General features: G+C 39.3%; 1 protein-coding gene across 1 annotated transcript in view; it reads right to left on the bottom strand.

The window, feature by feature from the left end:
- Window positions 1-16,402, bottom strand: part of robo4 (roundabout, axon guidance receptor, homolog 4 (Drosophila)) — a 28,162-nt gene extending 11,760 nt beyond the window's left edge. Inside the window, exons 1-13 of the mRNA XM_066651270.1 lie at window positions 16,197-16,402; window positions 11,503-11,829; window positions 8,282-8,439; window positions 7,714-7,834; window positions 5,788-5,926; window positions 5,517-5,644; window positions 5,263-5,378; window positions 4,650-4,881; window positions 3,728-3,849; window positions 2,834-3,005; window positions 2,345-2,539; window positions 2,191-2,233; window positions 1,803-1,921 (exon numbers count right to left, since the gene is read on the bottom strand). Coding sequence (XP_066507367.1) covers window positions 1,803-1,921; window positions 2,191-2,233; window positions 2,345-2,539; window positions 2,834-3,005; window positions 3,728-3,849; window positions 4,650-4,881; window positions 5,263-5,378; window positions 5,517-5,644; window positions 5,788-5,926; window positions 7,714-7,834; window positions 8,282-8,439; window positions 11,503-11,829; window positions 16,197-16,257 — 1,933 coding nt within the window. The 5' untranslated portion in view covers window positions 16,258-16,402. The remainder of the gene's footprint in view (window positions 1-1,802; window positions 1,922-2,190; window positions 2,234-2,344; window positions 2,540-2,833; window positions 3,006-3,727; window positions 3,850-4,649; window positions 4,882-5,262; window positions 5,379-5,516; window positions 5,645-5,787; window positions 5,927-7,713; window positions 7,835-8,281; window positions 8,440-11,502; window positions 11,830-16,196) is intronic.
- Window positions 16,403-18,221: the final 1,819 nt, after the last annotated feature.

Genomic DNA, 18,221 nt, shown 5'->3' with positions numbered 1-18,221 from the left:
GTGGGTTCGATTCCTGCTCCGTGTGGGTTTCCTCCGGGTGCTCCGGTTTCCTCCCACAGTCCAAAAACACACGTTGCAGGTGGACTGGCGACTCAAAAGTGTGTGTGTGTGTGTGTGTGTCTGTGTTGCCCTGTGAAGGACTGGCGCCCCCTCCAGGGTGTGTTCCTGCCTTGTGCCCAATGATTCCAGGTAGGGTCTGGACCCACCGCGACCCTGAATTGGATAAGCGCTTACAGATAATGAATGAATGAATGAATAAATATGTCATGTATGAAAAAAATGAGCACCATGATTGGATTTACTGCTCGGTTTAATCCAATCTAGTGTAAATGCTCTAAACTACTGATATGAAATTCAAGAACAAGGCATAAAGAATAAAGGCAGCAGGCTGACAACAGAAACAGCTGATAATGAAGTAAAGCACAGGATATTCCTGTCATTCCTTTAATTAAATATCTAAAGATACTGTTTTTGAACAGTATTTGAGAATTAAAATAATTGGTGGATATTAAAATGTTAGTGGAAAATGAATCAGTTGAAATAGACATTTGGTTCATAAGTGAGTAGATAGAAATGACAGATAAAATGAAATTAATCAAACTTGCCTAAATCACTGCTCTAAAGACTACAAGTTCTTTAATGACCACAAACCTGATACAACTGATAAAACCCTTCCACATGATTAAAAGTTCCCTTGAAGTCATGGATGAACACAAAGTGAATATCAGAAGTGTATGTATTGCTCTGGTTAACACTGCTCAGTGTACTACCTACTGGAGCTGAAGCCCTGGCTCCAATCCACTGACTGACAGGTAGGAGAGGTTCATGAACAGGACTAGGAGCTCTAGGGTTCCCTTTCAATCTCACTCTGAGGCCAGGGAAGTGTAGTGGTTAAAATATGGAAAATACAAAACTAAAATCAATGTTCCTGAGTTCAACTGTATATAAGTAAGTGATTCACAAACTAGAGTTTATTTTAAACATTGTAATCCACACACACACTTTGGGAACCTTTATAGTTTAATTAATTAATTCATTCATTCATTCATTATCTGTAACCCTTATCTAGTTCAGGGTCGCGGTGGGTCCAGAGCCTACCTGGAATCATTGGGCGCAAGGCGGGAATACACCCTGGAGGGGGCGCCAGTCCTTCACAGGGCAACACAGACACACACACACACACATTCACTCCCACACTCACTTTTGAGTCGCCAATCCACCTGCAACGTGTGTTTTTGGACTGTGGGAGGAAACCGGAGCACCCGGAGGAAACCCACGCGGACACAGGGAGAACACACCAGCTCCTCACAGACAGTCACCCGGAGCGGGACTCCTGGACTCTCCAGGCTCCTGGAGCTGTGTGACTGCGACACTACCTGCTGCACCAACGTGCCACCCAGTTTAATTAAATAAATAGCATTTTGATTTAAATAACAAGATTCATAAAGCATCTAAATCTGTGTTAATGAAAAGTTTGTACTAATTCTCCAGACTGCAAATATAAATGCAATTATTAAAAAGACTGGTGAATATCCAGCCTCAGCAACATGTAAACACCCTGGAATTAACCAGGCGTTGTAGGGTGCTGTAGGAAAATACAGCAATGCTGCAGTGCTTTGTAGTAATTATTTACGTTTGCTGTGTACAGCAAGCAATGCACTTTATTTTTTGCTTCATGTCAAATGCAGCACTACTGAAGGGTTCATATTTTGCAGAATAAAAATAATCTGACTTTTATGCTTCCACCAGAATAGCACCAGTAAACACAGAGTGTATTAAGTGTATAGTAAATTCATACTCACTTGTTCTTCTCAGGATGGGGTTCTCCTGGTTGTTCTGTGTCCACAGGCTCTGGTATTGGTCACTGCTAGGTTTTGGCTTCCAGCCTCCAGAGATCCACGGAGAATCTGGAGCCGCCATCCTATACAACAAGAGCAGGGAGAGAGATTTTAACACTGAATATATTCAGTTACAGATGTGATTTAAATTGCTTTAAACTACAGGTTTATACATTTAATTAATATAAAGACTTATTAATGAATTACAACTATAAATTAGGAACTGAAAAGGTGGGCTCGCATATGACTTTGCTGTTTAAACTGTCACAATATTTAACTCTTTTAAATAGTTTTAAATGTAATGAAAGATAGGGATATTTTAGTTGTGTTAAATATATTACTAGCTTCACACCTGTGTTTAATGATCAAATCCTCATTAGGCAAATGATATAAGCCTGAAAAAAGAAAACAAGAAACATTGACATTTACCATTTGACAATGTGAATAGTTTGCAATGACAAAAGATTAATCAACTGCAAAATGTGTGTCCAACAGCTTGTGTTGACCTGATTTGCTGTGATGTCCACCTCCCAGATTAGCAGCTCTGATGTGTTTTCTGTAGAAATAAACTGCTGTAATCATCAGCACACACCACAGGAGGGCACCAACACTGCCGATAAACACCGGCTGTCTCATTATGGCCAACACATCAGACAGATTCAGGGCAGTTTTGTGATATGCAGAAGAGGGCTGTCTCAACTCTAAGAAAGGGGTAGAGAGAGAGTGAGTCTATTTTATTGTTAAAGAATTGGAAAATGTAGACTCAAATCTGTTGACATTATTATTATTATTAGTAGTAGTAGTAGTACTGTAGTAGTGCATTTCATTACATGATATAATACATATTTTCAACCTTAAAAGGTTATATTTCAAATATTATGCTTCAGTCCACTTTTTGAAACCTTAAATAAAGTGACAAACAACGCTGGAGCAAAGTAATAAAGAGGCACTTATTTAAAAACAATATCTCTGAAGTCAGAAATGTGTCTGTGCACCTATGAGAAGTTTGTAAGGGTTGCTCTGGACTCCAATTCCAGCTCCATTGACTGCTGCCACTCTGATCCAGTAGCGTCTGCCCGGCTGCAGTGGACTGACCTCCAGAGAGTGTGTACCACTGTCCACCGTCCAGTTCAGGTACTGCTGATCCTCCTCCTGTACACACCACACCTGAGAGACACAAACGACACCACAGCTGTGAGGAGGATCTCGAAAGAGGTGGCACAGGCAGTGTCGCTGTGACAAACCTCCAGGGTCATGGTGTTGTGAGTTCAATCGCTGCCTCAGGTCTTTGTCTGTGAGGAGTTTGGGGTGCTCTCCCTGTGTCTGTGTGGGTTTTCTCTTGTTTCTTCCCACAGTCTAAAAATACCTGTTGGCTGTGTGACATTGCCCATATATTTGTGTGAGAGTAACTGGGTGAATGTGTGATGCCCTGTGATGGACTAGAGCCCTGTCCAGGGTGTGTTCCTTCATTTTGACCAATGCTTGGGTTCAAGTCAAGTTCAAGTTTGGTGTGTTCTCTCTGTGTCCGTGTGGGTTTCCGCCGGGTGCTCCGGTTTCCTCCCATGGTCCAAAAACACACGTTGGTAGGTGGATTGGCGACTCAAAAGTGTCCATAGGTGTGAGTGTGTGAGTGAACATGTGAGTGCATGTCGCCCTGTGAAGGACTGGCGCCCCCATCGTGAGCCCAGTGATTCCGGGTGGGCTCCGGACCCACCGCGACCCTGAACTGGATAAACGGTTTCAGACAATGACTGAATGAACTAACACCTAGCTGCCTAAACTGTACTTCTATTAACTCTAAACTACTGTTGATGTGCTTTACTGTGATCTGCTTTACTTTGCTTTGGGAAATATACAACTTGTCCAAAACCAAGGTGTGTGTGTATTACCTGGTATCCCTGAATAATCCCATTGTGAGCATCATGAGGAGGGGGCAGCCAGCTCAGGTGGGCTGTGTCATTACGGTCAGTGGGCATCATTATAGACACGTCCTGAGGAGGAGCACTGGGAACTGTCGACAGTGAGTAAAGCAATTACTCCACGAAAAGCCACCTTTACAGTTAAATAATATTCCCTTCTTTAAAAGCATTGGCATTGGCTGATTCCACTCTTATGACTTAATGTAAGTCATAATGATTTAATTTAAAATACCATAGAAATACCATAGAAATCATATATATATAATTTTTTTTGTATGCTGCACATGTAAAACATTTTTTCATGTTGTTTTAATGTTCAGTGTGGGGTTGTTTTGTGTGTGTTAGCTGTGATATTACAACATTCTGAAGTAGGTTAATAACTCATAGTATGAACTAGACCGGCTAAATAAAACGTCCACACAGTGGGGTTAGTTGTAACACAGTCTCCCAAGAGAAACAATGAGAGACTCCATATTCTAAATTAAGGATGCTGCTCTACAGTAGCATCCTGCTCCTGCCTTGCCTTGTTTCCCTCCTGCCCAAGTTGTTTTGTTTATGTTTTGCTTCTGTTATTTTGCATATGCTTCTTCCTTTTCCCCCACCTGTGTCATGTGTCACACCTGGTCAGTGATCCCCAGGTGTTCCTTGTTCTCCTGCGTATGTAATTATACCTCTTTACTTTGTCTTGGCCTTTTGTGTTTTAAAATATGTTTTAAAGAATTCCTGCTGAGTTAGCCTGTTTCTCAGTCTTATTTATACGTATCTATATTTATAACTAGCTTTCATTATATTTATAACACTGCTTTCATCTGAATTTTTCATAAATGATAGTTACTGAAAACTAACTTTCTATTAATAGTATGTAGTAGATGAGGCAGTAGTCATAACTGACCTGTCTCTGGAACTCTCAGGTGTCTGGTGTTGCTCTCTCTGCCGTATAGCTCACCCCCATATGGACGGACTTTAAACTCATACTTGTAGCCCCTCTTCAATGGTCCAACGTGTGTGTGGACAGCAGGCTGAGGAACTCTCTGAGCGGCCCAGTCTGAACTTGCGGGCAGCAGAGAGCGATATAGCACCTCAAAACCTTCCAGATAGTGAGGCTGAGAGGGAGAGGACTGGAGCTGAAAACAGGGGAAAGAAGATCATTTGTTAAGTCTACCACAAACAGAAATGAAAATGAGCAGAATACATTAGATTTTAGACTTTTCTCAGTCTGGTGTAGACTTTGTGTAATCTTGTTAAGCTTATTGAACTTTTTGAGAGCATTTGTTTAATTAGATATAAATATTTTCTAGGATATAACAATCATTTCTTAGAAATAACAGATTAGACAAAAATGCAGGATTGAACATGACATGTCAAGCTTCATCGTTATTAACCACTATCCAGAATCTTCAAGTTCTATCAACATCTACCTCACTGCTGCCAACTAAGCTGGGAATATTATTGTGGCTCACTTAAAAACCTCTACACTGTTGTCAGGGATGTAATGTATAAGCTACCTTCCACATGACCTGTGAAACATTAGACGCAGTTCTCAGAACAGTGACATTCTCCAGGCTGACCCTCAGAGCGGAGAGCTCCTTATGAAGCTCCCTCTGACTGCTGCTGCCTGCATCTGGAACACACAATACTTGGGTTATCACAGGTTCTGCATTTTCAAAATGGCAAATTTACAGAAGAAAACCAAATCGTATGCTGTAGGTTAACATAAGTCAAAAGAATCTGGTCTGTGGCTGGTTTAATCATGTTTTACCTTCCACAACAAGCTGAGCACTGGCCGTGGCTACTCCTACATCGTTGACGGCAGTACAGGTGTATCTGCCCGCGTCCTGTAAGGTCACATAGTGGATCTGAAGACTCTGGTCTGGATTAACCAAATACCTAATACCATTACACAGAATAAAAAAGAGCACTTATAAACAGGTTCAGCATCAAACACTTGTGTCAGTGAGACCAAAATGAACTGGACTAAATTGTACAGATGAATGAGTGTGTGCGTGTGTGTGTTAGACTGTGTTTCTGACCTGCCATTGGGAAGTGGTCCCTGCTCCCTACTCCACTCCACCTGAGGTGTGGGGTCTCCCTGGACCTCACAGTGGAACTGAGCTGACTCTCCCACTCTCACTGAGACGTCCTGAGGCTCAGTCAGCAACACCGGCTTCTCTGAGGAGGACAGTTACATGTGTTAACACATGAGAGCCCAAACAACATGGAACAAATTTGTTTTCCACATTTACTGCGGTATTCTGTGATGTTGGGGCTATTATCCTAATCCAACATAAACATCACAAAGACCATTTTGCAACTTGTTTTTCAGCATTTCATCCTTGAAATGACAGTGGGTCGTATGTAATGTAGGACATGTTATTACAGAATCTGATTTTTTAAACTGTTGAAACGTATCTTTTAGGAACAAAAATATGCTTTTAAAATAAGCCTTTCCATGGTCTCTATGTATTCACCAAGCACACAGTGTCACACCCTCGTCTCGTCATGTCTGTTTTCCCCGGTCATGTGCTCCTTTAGCACATGGCTATGTTTGTTTATGTTCTAGTCCCGCCTTTGTCCCGCCTCCTCGTCTGTCATTTGTTAACCTGTCCCCTCTTTATCTGTCCAGGTGTGTCTCGTTTGTGTCAAGCATTTAAGCCCTCTTGTCTCACGTCCTGGTTGTCGAACATTTGACCTTGTTCTATGTCCAGTCGGTCATGTTTTCTGTCTGTCTCCGAAGTTTCCCCCGTCGTCGTTTCGTTTTGTTGTCCGTCTGTCCCATTTACCCTGTGTATTTCGTAGTGTCCAGTCTAGCTTGTTTACCTTCTGTCAAAAGTCTCTTTGTTTTGTTATTTTTCCTTTAATAAACGTTTATTGTGTTTTAGCGAATGCGTCCGCCCTCAGTCAGTCCGCTCTGTGATCCTGACACACAGTGATTCTGTAAATGAGCTCACACATACACAAACGCTCACACAGTTTTGTGACCATGTCCAGGATGTTCAGTAAATGTCACTTAGGGATATCATGATTTAACGTGAAGTATAAATCTGTGTAAGGAACTTTCCAGACCTTATAAATGGTTTGTGATATATACGTCACCACAGGCTCTTTTTGGCTACAGCTAGCTCCGCTTTAACACATTAGGTTCAGGTCTGATAAACTCCTCAAATTCTCTTTAAAAAGGAACATTTCTAACTTTAACATCCAAACCTTCGAAGTCATTGTGAAATACTCATATGTACAAACGTGCTATATGTCAGAAACATCCAAAAGGTGTTCCAGAGACACACTTCCACTGCTCCATAGCCCAACAATACACTCCTAAAAATAAAGGTGCTACAAAGGGTTCTTTGAGCAATGCCATAGAAGAACCACTTTTAGTTCCATAAAGAACCATTTTTGTTAATACATTTAAATGGGTAAAGAATCTTAAGATCAGGTGGTGAATTTTTGAACATTTAAAAGGTTCTACACACTCACACATCTCTTAAAGATACATGGTTCTTTATGAACCCAAATGTGATTCTTCTAAAGTGTTGCTCAAGAAACAAACCTTTGTAGCACCTTTATTAGTTAAGAATGTATCCCTCTAGCAGAAATGTGGGTGATGACCTTTGGCTCATGTGTGGTTCTCTAAAGCATCCCATAATTATTAATGATTTTCTATGGAATATATTCAAGATGTGTGCTCGCAAATGAACACCTACAGTATGTCAGTAATGAAAGCATGTTAAAGTTGCTGACATCACTAATACTTTTGAACAAAAGATATATGATGGGATATATTAAGACAATTCTGTATTCATGCACCTTATTCATAATGTAGTATTTACAGCTTACACAAGGTTGTGGGTTGCAATGGTTTTTTATAAAAAATAAGGGATAAAAATAATGTTAGACATGGCTTGTGACATATTGCTGTTGTATAGTGTTCTCCAGAAAAATGCTACTGTGTGACTTACCCAGGACCGACAGCATGGCTGCGCTGCTTTCTTTGACTCCAATGATGTTTGAAGCCACACACACATAAACCCCAGAGTCCTGCTTCCGAGCTGGAGCGATTATCAGCTTCCCATTCAGCTCCTGGTCATTAAACAAATACAAAGCAAGGCAATGATAAGAGGATACAATTGCTACGTGCCCTTTCATCACAAGCTTGGTGTACCTTCCTGTTCAGCCTAACTATACTGTGTAATAGCACCCTCTACTGTTTAAACCAACAATTTGAAACACAGAGTTCAATTTTTATACAAAATAACTAATACTTAGCTATTCCCCTGTGATTAAGCATTTTTCCCCAATATTGTTAATTCAGCAAATTAACAGTGAGTGCATTAAGGTTTGCAGAAGTGTGGATGATACATATTGTGTACACATGACCATTTATAAGATCAACAGAATGTCCCGTAGTTGTAATGATTGTTACTGATTTGTGAAGGGCAGACACACTGTATTTTATGACCTAACATTAAAGCAGACACAGATCAGAATGAATGCACTCTGTTAGCTATAGGTTTTTAAAAGTCTCACGGTGTAGTGCTCATCTGTGGAGTTGATGGAGATGCCATCTTTCCTCCAAGAGATGTTGGGCTCAGGATGTCCTACAGGTGGACTGCAGTTCATCACTGCCACGTCACCCACGTTCACCTCCACGTCGGTGGGCTGCACTCTGAACTCATCACGCAGAGCTGTGAACAAGAATGACCTCTTCAGTGGACATTCAATACAAGTGTGGAGTCATTGTCCACATGATCTGTGTTAACAAATTCTGAGTGAGGCCTAGAAACACTTCTGGTTCCTCAAAGAACCTTTTAGTGGTTGTTTTTTTTTTACCCTCTTGAACAATGTTGTCTCAGGGTAAAAATCTCATTCTCCTCACATTCCAGTGAAGAGAAGCATTTAATTTTGTCAAAAGCAGTTTCACATTTTAGACTGATTCACATTCAGTAACAAATACTTGTTTTAAATGGTATGGAAACATTCATGCGATATGTACATTCCTGGAATGTGTGAAATAGATACAGTCTGTATAGCTGTAAACACACTGCAAAAGTAAATGAATAAGTGTGATTAAGGAATTAATCTAGTAAAATAAATAATACCATTCATTTATTATTATTTGTTAATATTTTAACTAACATACATTGTGGAAAAAAACAAACTTTTTAATCTGTGTGCAACATTAGTGGCTAGCAGCTTGTAATTTGACACTGATTAGAAAATTAAACCCATTTCTGATCACTTAAAAATAACTAATTTCTTTATATGTATTCTTGGAAGAAGAATGAATCAAACAAGTTCAACATTGTTCTTATGAAGCATCCAAATTGAGGATGAAATGACCCGGCAGCAGCAGAAATCTTTTCTAAGGAACTGATAAGTGGTTTTATTACAACATCTCTCCAGAGAATCCACTTTGGCACTTTCATTTTTTAGAGTGTAGGCTACAAATTGGGCACAGTCCTAAATGAATGCTCTATTGAGAAGCTACCAGAGCGTGATCGTTGCCAAAGCTGAATAAAGGAGCATGTAGCCTAATGTTAAAATGTTATAAAAATGTGGCCCAAGAAAATGTGGCAAAACATCAGTGTAGGTCAGTGATCAAAAGGCTACAGTCCATCTACAGAAGCCATTCCTGACAACTGACATAAACCTATGTAAATATCTATACAAACTGATCCCAACAAGGACTGCTTTAGTCTAAAGAAGCCTTTATAACAATTGCTGATTTTGACATTAGCCTTTATTAAGGTAAAAAAGAGAAAAAGACCAGCCATTATTCTGACTTTAGCAATAAAGGGAATTACTCTGACACCTAGTGACCTGGATGTATAAGAGATTCTGTACCAAATCTTACATAAACTGACTCATTAAGGTTTGACAAAATATCTATAAAATAAAAATAAAAATGTGGAACTAATCACTTTCATAAATATTTTTGTTACATTTCAGTGGCAAAAGTGTGTCTTTTAATACAGGTTTATAACCATTGTTAATAAAAAGCATATGTAGGTGTTATATAGTCTTACATATAGTATATACATATAGTTGCCACTAACAGCAACAAAATGCATACATTGAATTAATTTTGCATGACATTTGGTGTTGTAAGGTTTACTGTAAAAACACTACATTCATTCTGTCTTTATTGTCCATCTCTGCCCCCGTGTGCTGGCAATGCTCATCGCTCTGAGGTTTGTATCAAGTGTGTGCTGTGGAATGCAGTGAGCAGGAGTGTGTTTGAGCTACAAACACAGTTTGTTGTTGCAGCACAATTAATGCCATGTTTGCTTAGGAAAGGAGGGCAAACTTTGACATCTGACCCCAGCAAATTACACTGACAATCTTCAGGAGCTTCCACATGTTCTGGCCTCATCTGACCCTCAGTTTTAATGCCTATTTGAATTGTAAGTGATACTCCTTCACTTCATTGATTCCTGTTCATCTCAATTAGTCACTCAGAGCATGGAGAAGAATGGAATACTTATTGCAGTGGTGTACAACTCAACTGAACAGGCCCTTTGGGTTTCAGGTTTGGTTTTCAGCACAGCACCTCATTAAAATATGGAGTCTACAAAAATGGTAACTTTATAGTATATTGCTTTTTTAGATTTATTAATCTAATTTGCTAGCACTAAAAGTCAACAGTCACACAAACCTTTTATGTTAATATATCGGTAAAACTTCAACCAATTCCAGCTGCATTCTTGTCTTCATAAAGTGCCTGTCAGTATAGTTTAGTGCACACTGACCTATGAGGTTTAAAAATGAAAAGTCTTCACTATGTAACTGAATGCAAAAGTCAGCCATTTTGACAACAGACCGACTCTTTTGACTGACCCTGTGATTGGGATACTAAATATTAAGTAATCATTTATTTTTCAGTTTTAAATTAAAGATAAAAAACAGAAACAACAGAAATTGCAAATGTAATAGAGCATGATTAATTTAGACAATGACATTTTGGACATTTTGAAGTACGCAGTGCACTAAACTACACTGACAAATGTGCACGACCTTAATTGAGATCTTTGAAGAGAACTAAGAAGTGTTTTGAGGATGTATTTACAAAATTGTTATGTGTGTTATCTGACTTCTATTGTTTCTTTACAATGTAAGTCTTGTAGCTCCAATTACATCAAGCACCTTCACTAACTCATCCACTGCCTTGGCCTGGTCAGGTACACAGTGGGGCCGGAGTCTATACAGAATCATTGGCTACAAGGCAGGAACACACCTCAAACAGGTCACTGGTCCATTGGTTGGTGTTACACACTCACATCCATGGACAATTTCACACAGCCAATCCACCTACCACCATGTGTTTTTGGACTGAGGGAGGAAACCCACCCAGACACAGGGAGAACACTCTAAACTTGTCTACATGTAGGGGCGTGATGCCATGCCATCAAGCATATTCTAGGTGTAATGTCACACACTAGGCTCAGACTGGGTGAGAGTTCATCTGCAGCAAAACAAAACACAGGAATTCAACATTTTCTCATTCAAGATTAAGACCTTTTTAATTTTGCTGTTGTAAATAACTAATAGTTTTATCTGTTCCACAAGATTTTCATGTCCCATGAGCTATCAATTAGCAATGTTTGAACCACTATTAACACTATAGAAACATTACATTGTTTCTATATTAGTTTCAGATTATTACTATTGTTTAAATGCTTTACACATGGATTGATAGCGTTCACTGGGTTAAAGCAAAAAGATTGAATGAGTAATGATTGGGAGATTACCTGCTATATGTAGAGAGGCATTCCTGCTGGTGGCAGTCCCAACACTGTTCCGGGCGACACAGGCATACACAGCTTCATGTGACTGACTCTTCCTCCCAGGAACTACACTGAGAAAGAAGAGACTTCCTTCTGGCAGGACAATGGGCCGTGACTGCCCGTCCATCTTCTCTGGCTCCAGGGGGACGCCGTTGCGGAGCCATTGTATTGAGGGCTCAGGGTTACCCTCAGCCCGGCAGGACAGTGTGGCGGGGCTGCCCACCTTCACCACTACATCAGATGGGTGGTGCACTATTTGGGGGGCCCCTGCATCTGTACGTAGCCTGGAACCTGAACAAAGATTGGATTGGATTTTTATGTCACATTCACAGAGCAATTTTAGAAAGAACCTAGACTGCACAAGCATTGACAAAATCTTATAAGCTGTATGCCCAAAGGTTTCTGGACAACTGTTCATCCAATGTTTCTTCCAAAATGTGTTGTAAGAGCTTCTACACATTTGAGAATGATGCACAGTAGATTTTGAAACATCTCTGTGAGAATTTGAAGATATTCAGCCTCAAGAGCAAGAGTGAAGTCAGGTTCTGATGTAGGATATTTAGTTTGGATGACAAATACCACTTCATGGCAATTACCAAAACGCTAGAGATGTGCTGCATAGATGCTGAAAGAGGTTGAGGAATGCTAAATTGACATCTATTCTTTTTGGGAACTGGTATGTTTGATGAGAAAAAGTATTTATTCCCTGTTTGAATTACCAGAGAAACTCATTCGTAACCCCAGTTATTTATTTTCGTACCACTTTCAGTTTGTTACCTTCATGCAGTTAGCAGTCTCCCAAATTAAGACTGGGTTCCTACCTAAATAATCTGAAACAGCAAAAATAAGCCAATATTATACACCTATGGAGCAGAAATAAAACAAGATCGTGAGCTGCTGGTGAAATCAAATCTATGACTTCCAAAATCTTAAGGGCTTTTTTGCTGTATCTCTGCTGTGAGCAGTGGGTAAGGAATCCTAGCATGTCTAACTGAGCCACTTTAATTTTTTTCTTTTTATTGTTTGTTTGTTTTTTTTACACATTTACTGACACTAGGGTTTTGTAAAAACACATTAGACAAGTTTTAAGCATTCCAACAGACTGTAGAGCTGGCAAATTGTAAGGAAACATCATATGAATTTTTGATTACAATTGTGAACGTTGCCTTTGTGGCTTAAACCAAAGCAATTATTTAATTATTTTGACAGAAATTGTACATAGGGTGTTGCTATTGTTGACAATGACATTGAACAAAAATACATATGCTATTTCTGGATGTAGTAAAGATATACAGCACATCTTCCTCTGAACGTCAGGAAGTAATCTTGGCCACAGCTCAGAGGAGACCAACATATGAACAATACCTTCAACTTACACAAACAGTTCCTATTCTTAAATGGCATCAGAGACCTCTTTGACATGACCAGCTGTTGAAGAGTAGTTGGTGAGTAAAGTGAGGAAAGCTGGGGTTTCCTGTGTGGACTGGGAAAGGAGTGAGTGAGTGAGTGAGTACTGAGGTGTTTTTCTGCTTGCATGAGAAACAAAGGGCCTTTACATACAAACACAATCAGGCACCAACAGGACATCCGTCACCTGTGGAAAGGGTCCACTGCACCACAGACACTGACTTAGACACTGCTGTTACTGCCTCACTTACAATGACCCCTTTTCACAGTCCTGCCAAAACACGCCACTCACATCGAGGGAGGAACATCCCAGAAACAAAGAAACACACCCTTGACTAAGGTTTGTCCCTAGGGGCTACAGAGCTTTGTTTCTGTTGGTGTGTCAGGTTACAAATATTCACCATAACATGGTCTTTGCCATAGTCCAACATTTCTCTACCTCTGTTCCTTGAACCATAATAAACACCTTGGCGGTCCATTTAAAGGAGCTGTTAGTCATTTTCTCAAATTATGCTGTACTTTCCTACGCTCATCCAAAAGTTACATAGGGCAGTTTCTGCAGTGCTAAGTCTGGAGTAGCAATGACAGAGGCTCCATTCTTCCCATTGCAAGTTAGAAAGTCATCACAATGATTGTGAAGCTGTAAGTAAGGTAAGAATACTACCTAGTGTTCCTTTAACATAACACTTTCTAGGTTGAATTTGACTAAAGTAGCCTTCATAACAACATATGCTCTTGGCATTAGCCTGTATTAATTTTAACAGAGCGATGAGACACGAACAGCCACTTCACAATTCATATAAAAAATATAAGAGTAAATAATTAATATAAATAATCAATAAATCCTGTTTGCTGCTTTTCAGTGGTTACTTACGCAACCCTGCAACAACAAAGTTAGAAAATGTTGTGTCAATTTCCTCCAAAAAAGCAAGCAAACAAAAGCCAAAAAATGTGTTTTCATTTTCCTGTGGGACTTCCTAAAATCTAGTGATAAACAGGGCCTGGAAGTGAAGGATGTTGAGAACTCCTGCTGTAGGGGCGCTACCTTTGCTTCCCTGAAGCGCCTTTCTGTGCAATAAACAGCTTTAATAAATGACAGAAATTTTAAATTACGGAAATATAAGAGTGAAGAACATTTTTGAAGTCTAAAGTTCCTTCTCATCATCTTAAGGTTTTTTTTAACCAATTAAAGTTTTAACAAGAACCATATGTCCAAGCCATGAACCAATTTAAAACCACACCACCTGACCACACATTCCCAACTTCCTACTGCTTAGATTTTATTGCAAACTGAAAAAAAAATCCTTTGATAAGTTCCTTTGAGTATATACTTTGATTCAATATGACGGAAATATACTACCAAAGTCCAAAAGTTTTTAATGACTGAATTCGGCACCCATTGCTCACAAGGGTATTTAACAACAGCACACACAACTGCACATGAGCCTAAGGTCATTACACCCAATGCCATGTAGGGGTAGAGCCGACCAGCACCGTGATGGAGTTCCATCTAATGCTGTTGGGATGATTAAAAGTGGCACATGTGATCCCTATGTAATCATCCAACATCAATACATGACGTTGCTATATTTAATGTGGCTGAATGCAATCAAATCATCACAATGTTCCAAAATCAAGTGTAAAGACTAGTTAGAAGAGTACAGGATGTGACCACAGAAAAGGATGTGAATCTCAGTTTTAGAAGAAATGTGGTGGACCCATGAGCAGGTGCCTACAAATGTTTTGCCAATACATGCGATACATAAATGCATAGTAGAAACACCTTTTAATCAACAAATTCTAAGCCTTCAAGCTTGCATAAAAACACCAAAGTGTTCATCTGATTTTAAATCACTCTGACGACTAGAGCAGCTCAACAATGTGGATGGGGATGAGATATTCACATTCTTGGCAAAACTGTCATCAACTATAAAAATGTTTCTATTGTCTTGTGAAAGGAAATTTCCTGAAAAAGCGGAAACTAATGGTCTATAACCCTTCTGACCATTCTATGGCTTGGAGGAATTTGACACAAAAAAACAAAAAAAACAATGGACAACAACTGAAGGCTGAGCTAAAGCATCTGACACACCACTGAGAAAATCTAAACAGTGATTAGTGGCTTGCTCCTGCTACTGAACAATAAAACTGTGCTCTTGTTTCTCATACATTTGCATACATTTTCCAAATCAGTTCCATGTCAGTTCAGAGGGAACCTTTATGTCTCCGCAGAGACCCTTAAAACTATTACTTAGCAGGTGGCTCAGAACAATAAACGAATAAACAAGGACTAAAATAACAGCTTTCTTTGGCTGCCTGAAGAAACCAAGTGTTTAGTGAAAGACAATGACGAAACAATGCAAACAAAACTTGACATTCTGTCTGTTCTTTTATCTGACTTTGAATATTTAAATTAATGGGGAATTTTTCATTTAGTTAGGTAACTAAGTAGCACTATTAAACAGAATAGTACTGAATAGGGTCAAGCACATATAGTTATATGAAAACATAAAAAATTATTACAGTCATATGGAAATTTTTTGGATGCCCTAGTCAACTGGCCTGTTTGGTATATTTTTTTTATGTGTGAATGTGTTCAGTAAACATCACGTATATGGAACCCATCCTTATGAGAAAGGCATAAGAAAAACATGAAACCTGACTGGAATATGCTTTCACTGGTGAGCATCGTGGCTGAGCAGGCCATAGAGCCCAGTCAGGGTGAACCCGAACAGGCAATGTAGACTCCCCACCCTTACTAGTTCAGAGTAAGGGTGTGGATACAATTCCCATTGGGCCAAGGGTGAGGGCAGACCTTGGCAGCGGAAACGGATTCTTGGCACATCTGAAAACTGCATTTTTTATTCAGTGTTTATTAGCCGAATTTAATAAACAGTAGAAATATGGCATGTGCAAATGTTAAGGCACATTTTCATTGTATTTTAATTTTCCCTTAAAATATTAAACCTGGCAAATAAAGAGATATTGAGATTTTCATTTATTTGTAAAGTTGCTGTAAGAGGTAGAACATGTCCAGATCTGTTCAAACTTTTGTAAACGACTGTATAAGTGCTGTTTTTAACTCAACAGCTTCCCCAAATTAAAACATATACTGATCACATAAATATAAAACAATAAAACATTAGAAACAGTGAAACATTTGAAAATGTTCCAAGAAAAGTATTAAAAAAAATTGAAAATCTTACAAAATACATTGAAATGTAACAAGGACAACAGCCTTTTCTCCTCACCTTGAATATAAAGGAGCAGTCCAAGAATCCAGTTAATCCTAAAGAGCAGTTCTCCTCTCATCGTGCACTAAGACTGACTGATTAAAATAACTCATTTAACACCGTTCCTCTCTCCCACACTTCGGTTTTGTTGTGGTCTTAAATCAGGGAGGAATGGAAGTGAATGTATTAGAAGTTTAAGACTTCTCTCTCAGTCTGATGTTAAAACAAGCGCCATCCGGAGTCGGGACACTCCCCGGTCAACTGCCTCATTTTCTCTGCACCCGTTTTCAGACAAGCCCCGCCTCTCTCGCTGTGATTGGCTGGCGCGGCCTACACCCTGATCAGAACTTGTGAGAGTCAGTGGCCAATTAGAAGCCAGTACTAATTTGCACAAAAGCCCTTCATATTTCTCTTATACTAAATTTATTCATTTACATTTAAATAATCGCCGTAAATCTATAAATAAACATGCTACGACTTAGAAAAAAGTTTGTTTTTTGAGAGACCATTTTTTTGTACTACAATACCAACTTTTGCTGTATGTTTTACACTTGAGGAATAAACAGACACAAGTTTAAAACCACTGATATTTGAGGGAAAATCAATGGATACAATGGCATGTTTTAGGTAGCTGAAATAGGTAAATAAGTAAATAAGTAGGCTGCAAGTCAAGTAACAGTTCTTTGTATGTTGTAAGTAGGAAAAATGGGCCAACATGAGGATGTGAGCAAATTTGAATAGGGCCAATATGTGATGGACATAGTTTGGTTTGATTAGAATGTCTCCAAAATGGCAGGACTTCTGGGGTGTTCCCAGTATGTAGTGGTTAGTACCTGTCAAAAACAGTCCATGGAAGGACAACTGGTAAAATGACAACAGACCCATATCATTGCTCTGCAAGGAGAGTGAAGACTAGCACATCTGGTAAAATCCCTCAGAAGACCCACTGCAGCCAAATGTTAATACCCTCTGTGTTCTAACAACTCTCATTCTCTCAGAGCCAGCATGGTCTTTTTCAGCAGTATACCACTTTTGGCAGGTACTGACAACTCCATACTAGAAACACACCACAAGATCTGCCATTTTGGAGATGCTCTGACCAAAATATTATGAACATGACAACTTAACCTGTGTCAAAGTCATTCAGATCCTTTCACATGCTCATTTGTCCTACTTCCAACATGTCAAAATCATGAAGCAACTGTTCACTTGCCATCAAATATATCTGACCCATTGACAGGTTTCTTTGTAGTGATAATCTACATCATTTACTTCACCTGTGAGTGCTTTTAATCTTGTGGCTGGTCAGTGTATATGTGCTGCACATAGTAAACCAATGCTAACTCTGTTTTCTGATGACTTCTTTTTTAAGCAGCTCAAATCTTTTTGCAAGTGACCGCTAGTTATCAGTAGCCAATTGTACTGCTAGGGGTTGGACTTGTCGGAATACAGGTGTGAAATGAAGAAGTCAACATTACACATAGTTCTGAACCATGGGAACATGTATTTGTCTGATATTTCTAGAGCTGTGATGATTTACTTTGAAGTCTAATACAGAGAAGAAATTAAGAAAAGAATAGGAAAGAGAATCAATTTGAACCTAGACCTGCATTCCAGTACGTTTATCAATACTAAGTTTAATATTGGGAAACTAGGCTAATATTGTTTGGCAATCTACCCAGATGTAATTGCTTACACCCAAGGATCAAATAAGTCACCATTTAATTCCAGTGTGGGGTTTTTTCAGATTCACAACACATGACAACAGTGTACTGTGCCTCAGAAACAGGAAAGCACAGAGGCTCTTGGCACTGAGACAATACATGGAAATACCTCCAGCTCTTGCAGTGACAAACTGAGCCCTCTGATATTGTGGGATGCAGAGTCATTGCACTATTCAGGCCTTAGTACAGTTTACAGCTTATGAAATCTTGAAATCATACTGAACAAGAACCATTCCTTGATTAAAATAATTATCAAAAAGTGTAATTGCTGTCTAGAAAAAGACCAGTATAAGTTTAAGTGTCATAGAACTATAAATAA

Source organism: Hoplias malabaricus, chromosome 18 (assembly GCF_029633855.1).
Source record: "Hoplias malabaricus isolate fHopMal1 chromosome 18, fHopMal1.hap1, whole genome shotgun sequence".
NCBI lineage: Eukaryota > Metazoa > Chordata > Actinopteri > Characiformes > Erythrinidae > Hoplias > Hoplias malabaricus.
Note: the sequence above shows the minus strand (reverse complement) of the source record. Positions and strands in the feature narration are given on the sequence as shown.